General features: G+C 35.1%; 2 protein-coding genes across 5 annotated transcripts in view; both read right to left on the bottom strand.

Moving 5' to 3' along the window:
- Nucleotides 1-217: 217 nt before the first annotated feature.
- LOC124456125 (opsin-3-like) lies at nucleotides 218-3,135 on the bottom strand. Its single transcript, XM_047006659.1, has 2 exons — nucleotides 2,220-3,135; nucleotides 218-1,546 (listed from the first exon to the last, which is right to left on the bottom strand). The coding sequence occupies exons 1-2, from the start codon at nucleotides 2,843-2,845 to the stop codon at nucleotides 1,000-1,002; spliced, it is 1,173 nt and encodes a 390-aa protein (XP_046862615.1). The 5' UTR covers nucleotides 2,846-3,135; the 3' UTR covers nucleotides 218-999.
- A 10,895-nt stretch (nucleotides 3,136-14,030) lies between these two features.
- Nucleotides 14,031-15,865, bottom strand: part of LOC124456090 (probable ethanolamine kinase) — a 35,006-nt gene continuing 33,171 nt past the window's right edge. For 2 of the 4 annotated variants that reach the window (XM_047006624.1, XM_047006623.1), the window contains one exon: nucleotides 14,031-14,373. In XM_047006624.1, the coding sequence (XP_046862580.1) occupies nucleotides 14,316-14,373 (58 nt within the window). In that variant the 3' untranslated portion in view covers nucleotides 14,031-14,315. The remainder of the gene's footprint in view (nucleotides 14,374-15,865) is intronic. The other 2 variants (XM_047006626.1, XM_047006627.1) reach the window with 1 other exon arrangement.

Raw genomic sequence — 15,865 nt, 5'->3', positions numbered from 1 at the left:
GTATCTGAAATACACACGTATTATAAAAGTTAAAGTGTGTACAAAAAAGCATATATAAAATGCAATTTGAAATAATAGGTCAAATTATGGCACATTCTGTTCAACATATCAACTAAATTATTCAATCAAGAAATTTGACCAATGCGAAGAATTCGTTTTCCAATGGAAGATCTAGGGAAAATCAGAATACATTAAAAAATACATTTAAAATTCAAAATATTTTCTCAACAATCAATTTTATAAAATTTTGGCTTTAAAACATTCTTTACAAATTGTTAAATGTGAAAAGGTGAAAATAAGCAAGTGATTTCTAAAGAAATGAAAAATACTAATATGTTGTAAGATTTACATGAGATGACCAAAACCAGTGGCCTGGTGACGCCATGATTTTATCTCCTTTCCAATGTTGATGTAACTCGAAAAATTTATTTTGCTAAATTGCAAAGTCATTTCTAATGATTGGTTTAGTTATGATTAAAAAATAAAAAATTCCAAATGAAAGTCTATTTAAGTCTCATTAATTGTCTCTTAGCTGCAAATTCGAGCAGCCCGCATGCAAGATAAGGTAAACTGATATAGCTAAACTAAGCATGTATCTGATGTAAGCAGCGACTTATTGAAGAAATGCAAGATTGTACTTTGAAAGCATTTCACATGATGAAATTTTCCGAAATTTTGGACATAAGTTTGAGTAAATTACCTATTTAACGCTTTATATATGAACGAACTTATAGTATTTTAACAAAGTATTTTTGTTGAAGCCATTTCTCATTTGTTGGAAAAAATATCACCTCCCTCCCTTTTTCCACTTTATAATAAAAACTTAAAGTTCAATTGTTTCTAATTGATTTTCTATTTTAAGTATAAACAAATGTTTATCAATCAAAAACTTTGCAACTGGAGTTGCCTTTGCGAAGTTGAGAGTGATTTCGAATCTGTTCAGTTTTATAATATATAAAGGATTATTTTTGCTAATGCTTATACATATTTCAAGACAATTTACATCCAGTTGTTGTCTTGAACATTGGTTGGATGAAGATTCTTGTACCACCATTTCCGCTGTTGGCAATCTGAGCGAGAAGATTTTTCCTGAAAGTATCGCTTGCGAATCAGTTTTATGCACGGCATTCGCAAAAATTTCTCTCGAAACTCAGTTGACACAATGATGTATATGTATGGATTACACGCGCTGTTCCCAACCAAAAGTATATCGACGATGTGTTTAAAAAGATAAGGTACACTTTCGTACCCTTTGATCCATATCCAAGTACGGCAAACAGCAAGGGGAAGCATAGACACAAATAACACAATTACAACTGGCCATAGCATTTTCAAAGCTTTCTTGTTTTTCAGCAATCTAAAACATATAACACCAAGCAATCTCAAATGGTGCAAAGTTTCAATTTCTGTGACTATTTTTTTAGAAGTTGTTTGCGAGCGGCGACTTAATATTTTGACAGCCAAAGCTACCGAGCAAAACATAAAGTCAACACGTACAAATGTTGCTAAAAACGAAGTCCGGAAAACGTAATCGTCTCGACTAAAGCTTACTTAAATGCGCAAAGGTTAAAGGTTACTGCGCATAACAAAGTAATTAAAGAAACAGTATTCAGTTGTTACAATCAAAGGAGTTTTTAAAAAAGACGTAGCATATTTATAATTCTGTAGACAATAAACTGCAGTGTCTATAGCTATAACATTGTTTTCATCAACTATTATCTTCTTCATCTTTAAAGAGTAACAAATGATGATGAAGGGAAGATTGCAGTATCAAAATCTTAGTTTCCAAATCTTCGGGTTTTTATCATCATGCATGTCTTATTGACAAGATACTTTAGATAATTTAAACTTTTTTGAAATACATGCTATATTTTGTGCAACAAACAATATCAAAATTGCCTAGAGATGTCTATTATTGCTAAGCACTTCCATGAATGCATCACCTTTCAGCATATCTTGTACGGTGTTGTCTATTTAGGAAAACATTTTTTAAACTTACAAAGGTATCAAAGGTCATACACAACGCTTAATGGTCACTTGCTAATTGTATTGTTCACAATTTGAAAATAAACCTTGAATGACGCAGACTTGAGAAATTAAAAAAATGTGATGCAATATTAGTTGACAAATCAGTATTGTTCACAAGTTATAAGCAGTGAATTAATATCTTCCATAGAGCGCACCTAATAAATATTCTACTAATCTGCTAAATTTCTCACCTTTTGACAACTATATCATTATTAAGCACCTTGGAGAAGCCAATGAGTACGTGCCTCATCCGTACAAACCAAACAATGATTGCAATAAATGCAATAAGGAAATAAGAATCCTCTAGAGCATAAAGTATGTTAGACACGGATTCAGAGACATTCAACTCGCATTTATGAGATGTAGGCGACACACGGCGCATGGGCACTTCAATAGCAGGATAGAATAAAATAACGAACAACCAAATGGCAGTGACGCTGAGCCAGGCACTCCTGATACATATTTCATTCAGTTGACGGATGTTGGCAATAGCTTTACATCGGGAGTACCAGATTACTGCCAAAGTAAGAGCGGAGGCTGGCATGAACATGTACGAAAGTGGTAGAAATAGTTTGCATGCAATTTCGCTAGGATGCCATTCATCGTGAGTAGATATGGATAGAAAATAAAATGCGTTGCGGATTACAAGCACTCCCAAGTCCGCAATTGCTAAATTAATGAAAAGTATTTTATTTGACGTTTTCTTTATTGCGTTGTATCGTGATATTGCTAAAATTACCCACAGATTGCCAACAATGCCAAAAAATGCTAACGACCACTGGAACACGAAGAGAATGACATGACTCCTTGACGCCATTTTGATGAAATATCCTCAGAGTACGCCTTCGTCAATACAATGCACTTCGACTTGTTTACAGTGCACTCCTCGCAGACGTAATTAGATTAGTGGGAAGATATGTTATCAATTTGCGCTTGATTGAAATCCTATATTTCAGATTCCTGTTCAGCTTCTCATGCCAGAAATAACATATGGATTGGAAAAAAGTCTTTGCAACTGTGAAATGCAAACAAAGAAATGTGAGAATAAGTTTAACAGCTAGATCATCGCGATCATGTACGTAGCAATTTAGCGAAAGAAAGAACAAGCTTTAAACGCTAATATACGGCATGATGAATGTTTTTCTGATAACAAGAGGCAACTTTGGTATGCTAATTCTTCAGTTGCTCACATTGTTTAAAACAAATATAAATGAAAGCGATAACATTTGCCAAGTCTGTCACTTATACAAGCATATCATGTCAGTCAGGCAACAAAAATTCCAACGATCTGCTTGTCCTTAACCCTCGCGTTCTTACCTTTTTTGTACCCGTTGAAACGTAAAAAGCATAATCTGATTTATTTGTTCCGTGCACTGCAGAAGAAAATGAACAACAATGTTTCGTAACTTTTGTTTATATATTCTACAGCCTATATAAATCTAAGAGCTTTCCTATTTAGCAGCACTATTTGAAGGTGCTATTGAAGAATGGTTTAGAGACGACAGTTTAATATCTATAGTCTGCTGCAATACTTTTGCTGCAGCTCCACATAGAACTGGAACAAAACACATTGATCTTTGACGATAAAGAAACAGGACTCAGACTGACAGCAGACTGTAGTGTGATATATTTTTTTATATAAATCCTCCGTAAAATTTCTGGAATACTGATAATAATGATGAACAATGATGAGTTCCAGTTTGGGTGCAAATTATTCTACACAAGCATACAGAACATTTTGATTTTCCCACTGCTGCACTTTTTCACACTGCTAGATATTTAATGCGTTGAAGTATACAACATAGATTTATTGCTGTAGTTCTACGCAATCTATAATGTAAAGAATATTGAATTCAAAGAGTAATGCAGGAATTTAATTCTTCTTGCATTTTGCATTCCGTCACACGTTCACATGTCCGGTCATTTCCAAGCACCGATTATATATGAATTGCTAACGATCTTGTTTACAAATTCCATCGGCATTATTTGATTCTATTATGATATGAAGGTTCTACCAAATAGGGTACAAGTCTGTTAATTCCACCTTTAATAGTGCAGGCTGAGAGAGCTTGGATCAGACATATGATTACCTATGGATGTGAGTTGATGTTAACGATGTGGATAGCTCGTTTTTAATGTAATACGCTATTCAGAATTACTAACAATCTATACAGATATATGGTGTATGAAAAATTCGTTACCTAAATCCTCAAAAAGGTATAAATAAGGTAATGTCATTTAGTTTCACGAAAAACAGAATAAACAAATAAATTATGCTAACATGAAGTTTACGCAGAGACAAGGATTGACTGTAGATTGTATCTATGATAACAAGATCCCTCGTAAATGACATTTAACATACACCAAATCTTAAATAGAGAGCGCACCATTAATGATACCACTCATTAAAACCACAGATTAGTATACACAATGTTATTCCAGTTTCTTTTATATTTCTACCAGTAATCATCGTAGAGATTCTATAGTTTGTACTCAAACATAAAAAAATTCTGAATTTCACATCAATTTGTGTGATTTATTAAAGTAATCTGTTGAATGTTGATTTATGCATGTGTTCTCACACACGCCCACTGAGTCCAGGAAATAGATTAACGTCACGTCATGTTGGCATACACGAGGGCATGCACTGGAAGTTAGCAAGGTTTATTAAAGATAGTTATAAACACGTTGACATACACCTACAATTACATGTTGTTTTCGCATAACGTTTCCACGAGAATTATGATTTTGTGAAGTTAACAATCATTCAGAATTATATCATTTGGTGATGATTAGAGTTAGCAATATATTTTATTATGATTCATTCAACATTGTTAATCAATAATATGCCATGGTGGAATGCAATGAATGCTATAATGTACGTCATTTCGATTCCCACCAACTCGTAAACCGCAAAAGCGGGTTGAGATATGCTATGAATAAAATATGACAATGCAGAAACAAAGAAAGAGTTCGTTTCTCTATGAAGTTCTCATATTTACCTCAACAGACATTTATTTTGTTCTTTGAAAATGAAAACAGTTTCAGCCAGGCGATCATCGTTCACCGTCTCAGCAAAACAAAGTATTACAATTAAAAGAATGTAACCTAATCTTTTTTAGCCACTTTTCAGACGGTTTTTTGATAAAAACGGCAGGTCAGTAAAGATATCGAAGACGATGTTTTACCATTCTTTATCAGAGGAACAGCAAATTCCTAAGTTTGCAATTAGTTGCAAATTTGCATGCAATACAATTTTCTTGGTCTGTGTGAATTTGTCACAAACCGCAATCCGAATCTTCTTGAGAGCGTTTTATCATTGGTTAACTTATTGTATCAGAGGAATGAAAAAGAATCATATTTTATTCATCTTTTGCAACATATTCCGACATCATCACTGTCCAACATAATTCAACTATATTTTTTACGAAAGTTATATGCATATTGTCATTTGAAAATTTGTGACCAGGAATTGTGAAATTTATCTTCGTAGAAAGAACTACAGCGCTATAGTTACCACAAATTACGACAAATGTGGTTTGAACAGAATTGAAGCATGTGTGAAGTTGGAAGTAAACTAACAGGGCGTTCCGAAAAAATCATAAATTTGTCAGTCAACTGTAATAATAACTTAAAGGTCTTGCATGCTTTTATGCAACTGATTATGACAAAACACGCAGTATTTAGAGTCTATAAAAGCATAGCATGTCTCCACGTCTACACTCTTTGATGGTTTCAAAAAATAGTATTTCCGTTTCCATTATACAATGAAAAACTTTTAACTATGTGGTACTCATAGAAAAGAAAACGCCAGTTTTGCAGCTAATTCCCACACATGACGCAGCACAATTGCTTTTGTAGCTGATTGTTTCACGCCAATTCATTTTCTTCTTTACGCCAATTTAAATGCTGTATATGTTGGTGAATACTACTCTAACTTATTACGCTCTGTTTTTAATGTCAATTTGTCCTGTACCTGATCTGCGTAAACTGAATGTTCTTGTAATCGAAATTGACAGCAACGTGCCTTTTTTCTCAAGAAATGTTATGATGTATTTTTGTAGTTGTCTGTCAAACTTCTGTCAATAATATGTAGCTTTAAAATGGCGTTCGTATCTCTACTATTTTGGTTAACTATAGTCATTGTTTTGTTGTTATTTATTGTAATATCTTGTATTTTTCAAATTCCCAATAAAAACAAACAAGCCAAAAACAACAAGAACTATACCATCATATGTTTTCAGCATTACTCTACGTCTCTACAAACAAAATAGCTGCATCAAATAGTTTGTAATATCGTAACTATTGTAGACGATTGAAACCAGGATGAACAATAGAATTACAGGGTAAATGTCACAGACGTGACGGGAGAATCACCCCTTTAAAGTGGTTATATCACGAATTTTAGCCCCCCTTTTTATTAGCTAAATTGAAAGACCTTGTTTCAGTGATTTTAAATCTGCAATTATAATTGAAATTGGGTTGGTGAAAGTGATTTTACGGACGTTCAAAGTCACGATTTTCAGCATTTTTTTTTGCGAACTTTTTGATCGGTATGCTAACGACTTGTGACGTAGAAAGTTGAACACATATATCAACATGGCGTATTCTAATAGTAATCTTAATAAGAAACGCGGAGGAAAACGCTGTGTTGCTGGCGGACCTAATCAAATTAGTTGCGCCAATGATTCAAAAACCGAAGTAATGTCGATGTATCTGTTTCCTAAAAAAGAAACAGAGCCGCAAAGACATAGAAAATGGGTAAATTTTGTGCGTAAACATAGACCGGGTTTTGAGGCTTCCTCTACCTCGTGTCTGTGTTCTGCGCATTTTGAAGATTCTTGTTTTGACCTTAATTTGAGCGTGTAAGTCAAGCTCAAAAGAAGGATGAAGAAAGATGCTATCCCAACCATTGACGTGGCTGGGATTCCTGAACCATTACAGGACGAAATAATCGATCGAAAGCGAAGACAAGTAAGTTTACGCTTGTTTATGTTAATTTTTCTTTTGTCATATGTAAATTCGATATACGTTTTGTAGATTATTCGACATACTCTCCATAAGCCATCGCTGAAGGAAACATGTTCTCTCAATGAGGAAGTACCATCTACTAGTGATGAAGCTGAGCATGTTTAAGTCTGCACTGGGGAAGCAAACGATTCACCATTTGAACGGCTTGCTATTTTCCATTTTTACATTTATGCTATGATTCAATTCCATATATTTTTTCTTTTGTCTTTTTTCCCAGACTGCCATTGAAGAAAAGATATTCTTTCATTTAATTCTTTCAGCTTAACCTCTCAGTAGTTGCACCAATTTGTTTTTATTGTTTACTCTTGTTTCAAACCTCTAAACAGCATGTCAACTTATGTAGTGCATCCATGTATCTCCTATTTGGTTTTCATCTAGGCATATTTCCTGACCATTCCAAACTCAGCAAAGAAGGTCAACAGTTTCTACAGTGCACAAGTTAGAAGACTATTTCATCATCGCCCCTCTGATGGTATGTAACCTGTTGTGCTACCACTTGGATATGCTTTCCGAATAAAGTGGTAAACACAAGCAGGTAAAGGCCGAGTATTCTCCCATCCCATAGACCCACAAAACCATCGCATCAACCATCTGTATGCCTCAGCTCTCAAGTACCTGAAGTAAATAAAAAGGTTGGACTAATTATTGTTGATGAAACAATGTTGATTATAACATTGTTTCTCATACAATTTACAATCTTACATATTTAATGATTGTGATGCTTGGCGGCGATAAGCACGTCCATTCCTATCTCTCAATAGTGGCCCGACGTTTTCAAGGACAGCCTCATGAACTAAAGGCCCAAATTTGGCATGCTGTGTTATGCATGATATTTTCTCAATGCTGCCATCGAATGTCATTTTCTGCAAAGCTGGTCCAATTTCCTTACAGCATCTGTACTCTAATGCGCCTTCTAACAAATCGGTATGACAGCATTGACAATTACACCTGAAACGTGGGAGCATTCTGGTTTATAAAGTAACTTTATGTATATTACAAACAGGAGAAAACAACAACTTACCATTCACCAAGTGGAATTACGCCATCACTTCGTTGTTCTAATGTCGCAGGGAGAATTCCATCGGGATCATCTGCAGTATGCACTTCATCACCATCTCCTGCTAGCGGTTCATCGTCATATGCGAAGTCGTTTAAATGCTCGACATAACCCACGGATTCCGAGCTCGAATCAGATACGCATTCAGACATCGAATTCGAATTATCTGAGCACTGATTTGAGGCCATACCTTCCGGACAACTTGTTTTTTAATATTTTATTGAAAATACTGTCATTATTTGTTTTTAAGACAAGAAAAAAGACAACAAAATCACCTTCTATAATATAATATTATATTGACGGAAACAGACGTGTTCAACTATCTACGTCACAAGTATCAATATGGCGTCGTAAAAAATTCGCAAATAGTACCCGACTTTGGAGGCAAAATTAAGCAACTTATATTTATCTGTTTAAGTCCAGCGACATGTCATAGTTCTTCAAATAATCCAAATTTTCAATTAAGCTCATAAAAAAGGGGGGCTAAAATTCGTGATATAACCACTTTAACGACTATAAACATATAAACATCCAAAGTGCAGAAGGCATTTTTTACAAGAGCATCTCGCTTTGCTCGAACTCAAACTCTATAATACTATTTTGATTGAAACTTTTTCCTGGCAAGTAAATTTTCGTCTTTTGCAAGGTGACTCATTAAACGTATTAACCTTTGAAATAATTAACGCAATTTGGAAGATGCATTATTTTACTGAAAGACGGTCTGTTTATGTGAACACTATACAATACAAACGGACACATCCTGCTACTCTTGCGTGAAAATTGAATAAATTTTTTATATATTTGAAGCAATTGAAAATAAGATCACAGCTACAATTGACTTGTCATGCGATTGCTGCGAATATTAATTTATTTTGACAATAATGTTGTACATAGAAATCTATTTCAAGACATACCAAACTGATCTAGCCATGTATTTCCATTCTTTTGAACTACTGGGTTTTAACTACAAAGGTTTCCATGTTCATAAACAACGAAACTCGATCAAGTTTTAATCAAAGGAGAAAACTGAGAAAAATCAATCAAATCGTGCAAAATTATTCTTATCATGTGTTGAATGTTGCCTTTCCGCCCATTGTTATCAAACTTAGACGTTAGTATGAATAAATTAGCAAACAGCGATAATGTAAAGATGATGCAGACGTCCGCATGCATGCATGGAAAAGAAATTATCATTGAAAAGCCAATTTGGCTGACTACGTACACCGTGGTTAAAAAATCTTAACACGCAATGTAAAATAAAATTGCAGCGAAAAATTTAGAAATGATATCACAACAAAGTAAATGGTTTGAACCCGGGAGTATCGTTATATGTTTGTATATGATGATCGTCCAGGTTAATAAAGTCCTGAGAAGGACTGTTTTTGTTGTTGTTGACTGACGTTTCGACAACCTTAGCGGTAGTCATCTTCAGAGTCAAATGAGGAGTAAACGTAAGGTTAGCCGTATTTGTTGTCTGGTTCTTACGTCATTGTATTGTGTGTACAGGAAATGTGCAGGAAATGTGTATTGTCATTGTGGATTAGTGTGAAGTGAAAAATTTTATTTTTAGTTGTGATGTGTGATTTAGGTGTGACGTTTTTAGTTGTAGTGTGTGTGTGGGTGTCAATTGTGTATTGTCATTGTGAATTAGTTTGAAGTGTAATGTTTTTAGTTGATCGTTTGTTTGTATTGTGAATAAGTCGTTTGTAAGGTGCCGGTAATTGCTGTGATCTGTTCAGGGGGGTTTGTTCCAAGTTGGTATACCAACTTTCTAATGTAAGCCGTTGTCTATAGTCAGTACTGTAAGTGATGCATTTACCGAGTCCCAGTCAATGTTGTGCTTTGTGATTCGGTGATGTTCGGCAATGTGATTAGTTTTGTCTTGTTTCTTAGTAGCTCGTTTGTGCTCAGTTAGTCTTATGTTTAAGTTCCTGCCAGTTTCCCCGATATAGGAGGCGTGGCAGTCGGAGCAGTTTATTTTGTAAACTGCACCTTGTCGTTCGTTGGGTTGTTCTTTGTCCTTTATGTTCGTTAGTACTTGTCGTAACGTTGTGATTGGTTTATGTGCGACACGTATGTTGTATGGTCGTAAGATACGCGAGATAGTCTCAGACGTACCTTTGATGTAAGGTATCGTTGCTTTTGTCACTGAGTTGTTCGTTTCGTTGGGTTCGTTGGGTTTGTAAGTGTTGCGTTTGATAAAGTCAGAGTTATAGTTGTTTTGTCAAAACACGTTTGAGATAGTTGTTTTCGTTTTGTAGAGCGTCCGGTGAATCACATATGATTTGTGCACGTCTTGTTAATGTTCTGATTGTGGTGGCTTTGTGTGATGTAGGGTTGTAAGATGATTGGTCTAGTAGTCGGTCAGTATGTGTTGGCTTGCGATAAACTGTTGTTCCTAGTTTTTGATTGTCATGTTTTACCAAACAGTCGAGAAAAGGAAGAGTTCCGTTTTCTTCGACATCTTTGGTAAATTGTATGTGGCTGTTCTGTTTGTTGATGTGAGTATGGAAGTCATCAATCTCGTCTGCATGTAGTGCTGTGATTGTGTCATCTACGTAGCGAAACCAAAAAGGTAGTGCATGTTTGTAAGTCATGAGTGCCCGTTCCTCTATAGATTGCATTACAATTTCAGCAACTACAACAGAAACGGGCGAGCCCATTGCTGTCCCATGTAATTGTTTGTAGTGTGTTCCTTTGTATTGGAAGTAAGTCGAGGTGAGGCAGAGCTCTAGTAACTCCATAATGTCTTCTGTCGGTAATGGCAGTACGTCCGTGGTGTTTGTAATGAGGGTTTTTGTACAAGTAAGTGCCAGATTAAGTGGAATACTGGTGAACAGTGATTTCACATCAAAAGACACTAGTATATAGTTGTCCGGTATTTGTATAGTGCACAGTTTTTTAATGAAAGTTTCAGTGGATTGTAGCTTGTGTTTTGATTTGTTTGTAAGTGGTTGCAGTATGTTAGTCAAGTACTTTGAAAGTTCGTAAGTAGGCGAACCAGAGAATGATACAATTGGTCGCATGGGTATTTGTGGTTTGTGAAGTTTTGGTAGTCCGTATAGTCTGGGTGGTCGTGGTACTGAACATCTGAGTCGATAGTAAATACGTTCAGATATAATGTTAGATTTTCTCATAGAGAAGATCTTGCTGTTAAGTTTGCGTACTAGCGATGGTGTTGGGTCTCGTTTGAGTTGTTCGTACGTTTGTCTGTCGTTAACAAGTGCGTCCATTTTGTTAAAGTAATCATTCCTGTCCATGACCACAGTCACGCGTCCTTTGTCTGCTGGTAAAATGACGATGTTGTTGTCGTGTTTTAGTCGTTTGAGTGCTTGTTGTTCGTCTTTTGTCAAGTTGTTGTCACGTATAGAGGACAACGGCTTACATTAGAAAGTTGGTATACCAACTTGGAACAAACCCCCCTGAACAGATCACAGCAATTACCGGCACCTTACAAACGACCTATTCACAATACAAACAAACGATCAACTAAAAACATTACACTTCAAACTAATTCACAATGACAATACACAATTGACACCCACACACACACTACAACTAAAAACGTCACACCTAAATCACACATCACAACTAAAAATAAAATTTTTCACTTCACACTAATCCACAATGACAATACACATTTCCTGCACATTTCCTGTACACACAATACAATGACGTAAGAACCAGACAACAAATACGGCTAACCTGACGTTTACTCCTCATTTGACTCTGAAGATGACTACCGCTAAGGTTGTCGAAACGTCAGTCAACAACAACAAAAACAGTCCTTCTCAGGACTTTATTAACCTGGACGATCATGATATCACAACGTTAGAAAAACATTACTTAGTAACCATTGCAAAAGTATGACAATGAAATTAAATTTTGATAACATATTGAAGTCATCGTAAGCACATGCACCTGTTCAAACTAATAAGCAAAGATGATTAAATTTTTCAAGCACAGATTTTAAAATTTTTCACTCGCGGGAGGAGCTAAAAATTTCAGTGATGTTAGCTGGTGACAGACAAAATAATGGTCTTGATTTTGGGGTGCAGTAAAAACCTAGAGTGTTGAAATTTAAAAAAATGTTTCAAGCAAAAAAAATCACAAACAAATATCACACTCGCTATTGGCCATCTGGCGACACCAGATTAATATTTATTTAAATATTTTCTTTTTTAACACTTATTACATGTTGCTACAGTGTCAACCTGTCTAGTAATAAGTAAAGTATACTGAATACATTTATTAATTTACTATAAGCTATTAACCATTAACCATGTTGTCTGTACACGGTGTATAAACGATAAAAGTATTCAAAAGAATCAAAACTTCAAAAGTTTTCACTTAACAAGCGTAAGTGCTAAATTGCGAGGATAATAACGTAAACGAGTTAATGGATGGAAAAATGAAAGCGGAACAGTTTGCTTTCATCGAGAAATGTAATTTTTTTCATCGTCAATTGCATTTTTTTCAGAAAGTCTTGGCACCGAGGCAAGCTTCAAAGTAAACTTCACATCAGTTCGAAGACGGTGTTTTCTTTTCACAGATTGCTTGATTTCAAATATTTTAGCAAAAATCGAGCCATCGATGGAGAAATGAGAATGCCATTGACTGCAACTTCTTTTTCACACTCAGTGAGTGTGAGTGAGCTTTTTGAATACAAGAGTTGAGTTTTTGGGCCATTGTTGCTTTTTTCTCTTTTTACCTTTTATTTTTAACACTGATAACAGCAGACTGAGAAGATAAACGTTCCTAGACCATTTGCTAATTTAATTTAAGAAACATCTCCAGTACTGATTCGGTGTCTTTCAAAATATGTGCTATCAAACGGCAATCTTAGTTCGTGCAGTTTTATACTTTGAACACTTGGAATTTGTACATTAAAATGTGTCAAAACACAGCGAGGCAAAAAAATTGCTTAGTCTATAGGAGCATTAAAACGTATGGTGGCTTATACTCCAATGAATACAGCTATCCAAATTTATCATGCACTAATCTAGCCTTATTTTGACTATTGCTGCTCGGTTTGGGATGGGCTTGGTGAAACGCTAAGCACAAAATTACAAAAACTACAGAACCGAGCAGTTCGATTTATAAACAGAGCTGGTTGTGACACAAATGAGGTGCGTTACTGAACTTCTTACAATTAGATAACGTCTCGCTTAGGCGGAAAAAATTAAGAATTAGGTCAGTATTTAAAACTCCTAAAGGCCATACTCCATATTATGTACAGAGTTTTTTCTCGATGCGTAGTACACAATACGATCTTAGAAACTCTGAAATGAAGCTGAATTCATAGAAATAAATAAAATTTGAAATAAAATTTTAGAAATAACATGTGTGAAAATTGATCATTTCGAGTGAAAAACATACGTATCGCACAAAATTCTTTTCCTGTTTTTTTTGGGGAAAAATTTTTTTTGAGGGGTACATAATATATTTAGGGTGCGATATTTTGAGTTTAGTCCGCTACACACCCCTCCCTCACAAACTTCGTTCGTGAAATTATTTACAACATGTAAGCAAATGCGACTGTTGATAATTGAACTGGAAAGACGAAATTTTTATTCGCATGGGAAGATTAATTAGCAATGCTGACGTCAGTGGCGTACCCAGCCCGCGTATTTTAATCGGTAGTGCAACGTTCACTCAACGCGAAAACAATACATTAGTATTTTCTAAAGAAATCTATCATGAAATGCTCTGAAACTTTCATGCCAGGACTAAAACAACGCCAAATTTTAACTGATGTATGGAAAATCATGAAAAAAGGAGAGGTGACGTCACAAGCAGGATCTTGATAGTGAGTCAACACATTTACCAAGAGAATCAATATAGCTAGCTGTTAACAGCTTACTTAACACAATAACGAGAAAAACAATTTATGAATATAAATAGCACATCATTCTATACTACGTAACATATTTATGTGAAATGTGGAACTTTTCCAAATTGCTTGTTTTTGTGCAAACCCCGCTACAACAATTTCCTTCTTATGATCGAAGAATTAATAAAAACACTAAATATCTACATTACTTCACGTATAGCTACAATATACACTTTGCTTCAAGCGTTTGCTTCATTTATTAGAAGATTTTAATTCCATAAAACAGCTCAGATAGGCATTAGATTAATAAATATTTTAAGAAGAGTTATGCAATAATGATATCTAATCCACGCCATCAAGCAATATTTACCATTCTAAAACTTTTTTGCGACGACGGTATTCTTTAAGACGATTGTTGCTATACCTAAACCATACAAATATAATTAGAACATGGCCAAAGCCACTCAGCCAGTCGGCATCTAGTATTTTGACGTTCTATGTAAGGGTTAGAGCAAGATCACGTGTGTGTATTAAATAGGGGTTAGGGCATGGTCACGTGTGTTCTTTATATAATGGTTAGAGCATGATCACGAGTGTTCTTGAAGAAGGGTTAGAGCATGATCACGTGTGTTCCATCTAATGCTCGGAACTCTAAATCCCATACAACACACGTGATCATGCTCTAAATCATACACACACAGTCAATACAAATAGTTATCAAAGCAACACATAGCTGCCATGTTGGAGGTCAGATACAAAAGAATACATAATGCGAGCCAGCGTGGGCGAAAGTTATTGTTTTCTTAAAGCCTGTGGTTGATTGAAACGAAACAATATAAACGATTAAGAATCTTATAATGTACGACAACAATTTTGGTTAAAGTGTAAACAATTAAGAGATGATGAATGAGATGAATTGGTTAAAAAAAAGTATACGCTTTGATGGATTATCAATACAGTTTGACAAAATTAGAAGTACGTTGTCACTTGTCATTTACTGAAGGCCATCAGAAGATCGATTGTTGAAGGGGTACATATTTACGTACGTATGGTGTGTTTGCAGGCGACGTCAAAGCGGCCATATTGGGGGTTAAATCAAAACGCCAATGCACAACAGCACATGAAATTAATGTACGTACATTGGTTTTAATAAATGGGATTTTCCACAACATGGCGACCGATGAAAACACTATTTATATGCATCACATAATCGTAAAAAAACCAATAAATTTAGAAGGAAATTAATAAGGCATATCATGATTTTCGAGTTTTGGCATGGGACGTCAAAGCGGCCATGTTGTGCAATTAGATCAAAGTGAACATAAAATTAAGGCTTCGTTTACACTATAACAAATTCGCTCATCACGACATCCTCATTTTCTTTAAAGGAGTAACCTTTCGGAGAAAAAGCTTATTAACTTGAAAGATTTAGTCTATTTAGTGTTTCTCACATTGAACAATTTCAAGATCGTGACTAAAACACCACACGAGTACATACGAGTACATACGAGTACATACGAGTAACATACGAGTACATACGAGTGACATACGAGTACATACGAGTAACATACAAGTACATACGAGTAACATACGAGTACATACGAGTGACATACGACTATTTTCTGGTCAACAAATGAGAAACTACACAATTTCTTCAATACATTGATATTTGCGTTTATTTTTCCTTGTATTTGTGTGGACTTTGGGGCAACCATTTGATGGATTTAAATGCTGAAAAGGTATTTTACTTTCATACTACATTTATTTGTATGTTTTAGTTGAATTTGTTATAGATATTTTGTCGATGCGATTTGCCAGTATTTGAGCGCTTTTTGACACACTTTCACCTAGGAAATACATATTTATGAAAGCGATTATACATTCATTTTGGTCTTTAAGATACTGATTTTGCAGTT

This window comes from Xenia sp. Carnegie-2017, unplaced genomic scaffold, assembly GCF_021976095.1.
Source record: "Xenia sp. Carnegie-2017 unplaced genomic scaffold, XeniaSp_v1 HiC_scaffold_42, whole genome shotgun sequence".
Lineage (NCBI taxonomy): Eukaryota > Metazoa > Cnidaria > Anthozoa > Malacalcyonacea > Xeniidae > Xenia > Xenia sp. Carnegie-2017.
Note: the sequence above shows the minus strand (reverse complement) of the source record. Positions and strands in the feature narration are given on the sequence as shown.